A 3,718-nucleotide genomic window follows, 5' to 3' on the forward strand; every position below is an offset into this window, starting at 1 on the left:
TGGTTTCAAGATGCCCCCATTAGGCAACTGTATCAGCTGCACTGAACGAAAGACCAAAGAGCCATACAGACATTTACTGTAATAAGTCATAAAGTGACCATAATATGCCATCAGAAATTAAACAAACATGTTATCTTCCAATACTGGCTTCACTGACAACAAGGGTGCCGCCAGGATATTCACAACCCAAACTTTCATTTGCAGCCTGGCCTCCAGATACTGCTTATGTTTTGAGTTTGTGTTTGGCCTGCTGAGCCACCAGCTGCCAATTGACCAATCCCACAGCTAGTAGCATTTCAACCTTTGGAGTGCTACGAGACTTAATGTTCTCAAATGTTTTGAGTTTAGACTGCAGTGCTGTTTTAAATGCTAGTGGCCATGTAGTACCTTTAAAGTACCTTTAACTATGCAGGATTGGCGATTTCGTCGCCGGTTTCGCTTTCGCTTTTCGTTTTTGCTCATTTCATGCTTGCAGATTTCTCTGCAGAGCTTCCCCTACAGCTTTATTCTGTATGTTTTACAAAACTCCTCAATGGGTCAGTCTGCCTTTTCATGAGCCTGATCGCGAGGCTGGAGAATTTCTGTTAGGAAGTCTGTTCTAAATTCAGTATAAACCACGGCCTCTCGAGCCCCGTACTGTATGCCTCCATTCACATAAATAGGAAAACAGCTGCCTGATAACTGCCCAAAGTGAGTCATCAAGATGGCCGCAGTGTGGGAGGCGCTTGCCCATTAGGACGTTGGGTATAATGCATGTTGTTGGGAGTCCCTTATTGCAGAGCCACCGTCCCAAGTGTGGGTCGGTACGCAAATCCAATTGGGCTTAGCCCAGCCTAATGAAGTCTCCTTCAGTGAGGCCTGTTGGGTTGCCACCATGGCGAGTAAACATGCCCAGCTTGTTGACTGGTAGGCACGTTGACTCTGTTGTCTCCATGGGGACATGCCGCAGGCCCTTTGCCGGGAATCGGGCAGCGGTGGTGCGGAGTGGAGCCCTCGGGGACGTGCCGAAACTGGCCGCAGCCGGAGACACAAAAGCTCCGCCGTCTACAGGGCTCTGAGTCACCGCTGAGGAGGAGCTGCAGAGATCAGAGCAGCCTCTAAATCAGCCATCGCCTCTGCCATCATCCACTAACCACCCGTCTGGGGGTGTGTGTGTGTGTCTAGAGTGTGTGTGTGTGCGTGCATGTGTGTGCCCACGGGCTCCAGGTGGACCATGGAGCACCCAGGCGGGTCATTACATTAAAGGGCATGAGACTGTGTGTGTGTGTGTGTGTGTGTGTGTGTGTGGGTATGTGTGTGTGGCCCACAGGGCACTGGTGGACTGTGGAGCACCAAGGAGGATCATTATGTGAAGGGGCATGATTCATTGTGTGTGTGTGTACTTGCATACATCTGTGCTTGTGGGAAAGTGCATGACTGGTAGTGTAATGGGCAGTGCTTTTGCTGAGATACTTAGTGAAATTACACAGTGTGAACCTGTGGCCACTTACATTACCGCAAAAGGTTCCCTCGTCAGCAACTTTGTTTTCCCCCACTGTGCGGGATTATGAGTCCTCCTGTAAATACGAGCCTGTGCATTTACATTGAACGCTGTAAACAAGGCATGTATCTGTCCATGCATTGTCGACGAGGTTACATCAGGTCACGTTCTCCAACGCCCCGAAGTCGAGGGAGACAACCGTAGTGGGACCTGGACATACCAGAGAGATTGGTGATAATAATCATGGAGAGGTCGTGGTTTATGTCGCAAAGGAAGTGGATTGGGAGAACTCAGACTTATAAGTATGGCTCTGTGCAGTGTGTTCTCCCAAGCCTGATGGATGGTGTGCATCTCCAGGGTCAGAAGTAAAGCATAATAGAATATTACAAGTGTCAGACCTCTCTTCATCCTTTATCACTCTGTGTGTGTGTGTGTGTGGCACCCTGTGTTCTAATAATGTGTGTTTGTTGTGGCAGGTGTACCGCCAGGACTGCGAGACGTTCGGCATGGTCGTGAAGATGCTCGTCTCCAAGGAGCCCACTCTGGAGAAGCTCCTGCAGGTGCCGCTGAAGGAGAACCTGGGCGACATCCGCGAACGTTGCCTCGACGACCTGCGCAGCTTCATCGCTAACCTGGACGACATGGCGCGACACGCAGAGCCCTCGGCCTGACCGATGAACTGGGCACACCTGAGCTCACCTGTTCTCACCTGTCCAGGTTAACCACGCCCCCCTCTGTGGGATTCAGGCAGGCCAATGGGGCCATTTGTCGGCTCCCCCTTTTTGCAATGCAAATAAGACAATGACCGTAACTTCTTTTAAAATCACTCTTACACTACTGTGACAAACTGGGATGCAATTGTGTAAAGGCAAAGATGTTAAACGATGTCAAGAGAAGATCTCGATGGTGGATATTTTAATTTCTTTTTTAGAGGGAACCATCAGCAGTTTTCACTGACTTTGTCTGTATTCATGAGTCATTTTTTGCTCAGAGTAAATTTCTGCGTTACGCATAACGTTCCATGCAGTACTGTTTTGGATCCGCTTAGTATTTAATGTGTCTCGTTTTGGCAAATTCTGTGTCAGATCTGCCGTGTAAATGGATCGTTAAACCACCATGAAGTGCTTATGTTTATTGAGTTATTTTGCTAAATGTGTGTGTGTGTTTTTTTTTGTTATACCCCACGTATTACTTTGTTGGTTTTAATGATTCGCCCACCCAGTTGGATCAGGTCCTTTGTGCAAAGTGCTCAAAGGTGTCGGACTTGAAGGACTTGAAATGTGTTTCCTGTGTCCACACATTCGTCAGGTTCTGAGTTTAATGTGACAATTGATCAAAGACTGCGGTCACGTCCGGTTACCAGTGCTTCACATCGCTCTGAATTATTGACCATATTTTCCACGACTTGAGAAAGATTTGAGAAGCTCATAAATTAGACAGAGACTGAGTTCAGATAGACTTTATGCAGCAGGCAGCTGAAATGTTGATTAAAGTGGATTCATTTATAAGTGATGTCAACAGACAGCATAGAAAAAGAAAGAAAACTGCTTGGGGGTGGGTATGTTTCTGTTGTTTTTGTAACCAAACTTTGTCCTGGACTCAAACTTCCTTTTTCATAATATTTTGTACTGCAACTCACAAAGGAGGAATTCAGAATGTGATGCTGATGATATGTTATCTTTGTTTTTTTGCATTTTGCTTTTGGATTTTCAGTTTATTTCTGCATATAAGATGTGTTGTTTACTATGGTTTGGTTTTTATTTCAAATTATTTGTTTTAATCATATGCAGCATCTTCTGCGAATCGTATTTGTAAATAAAGTATGAAATGTTTGAAATTATTTGCTTTATGTTCTAATTTTAAAAATGATTTTTATTTGAAATTACAGAAATATGTGCCCATTTATGAACGTATGAAAGTATTCTTTCAGGCAGTAATTGTTGAAGGAACTGGCAATAGTTTAAACTCTTGAAAAAAATAGATACACTCTTCTGTGCCATTCACTGAATAGGCAGTACCACAGCTGTCTTGAAACTCTTTATATCGTGATATGGGAACGAAATGTGCAAAGTGTTTTCTGTCACCTGTGTCTGTCCCATCAACAAACCATCTCTCATGGACACGTTAGGATAGTTTAGCACAATATTTATTAAAGCTCTCTTTACATTACATGTAAGTTGGAGAACAACAAAGTTGAATATAGTTACCTGTGGTTTACACACCTTATTTTTTATCATG

The 3,718-nt window shown here is 44.8% G+C and overlaps 1 protein-coding gene across 1 annotated transcript in view; it reads left to right on the forward strand.

The window, feature by feature from the left end:
• The window catches only part of pphln1 (periphilin 1), a 44,262-nt gene extending 40,945 nt beyond the window's left edge, over positions 1 to 3,317 (forward strand). The window contains exon 10 of the mRNA XM_062518376.1: positions 1,957 to 3,317. Within this exon, the coding sequence (XP_062374360.1) occupies positions 1,957 to 2,151 (195 nt within the window). The 3' untranslated portion in view covers positions 2,152 to 3,317. The remainder of the gene's footprint in view (positions 1 to 1,956) is intronic.
• Positions 3,318 to 3,718: the final 401 nt, after the last annotated feature.

Source organism: Sardina pilchardus, chromosome 17, assembly GCF_963854185.1.
Source record: "Sardina pilchardus chromosome 17, fSarPil1.1, whole genome shotgun sequence".
Lineage (NCBI taxonomy): Eukaryota > Metazoa > Chordata > Actinopteri > Clupeiformes > Clupeidae > Sardina > Sardina pilchardus.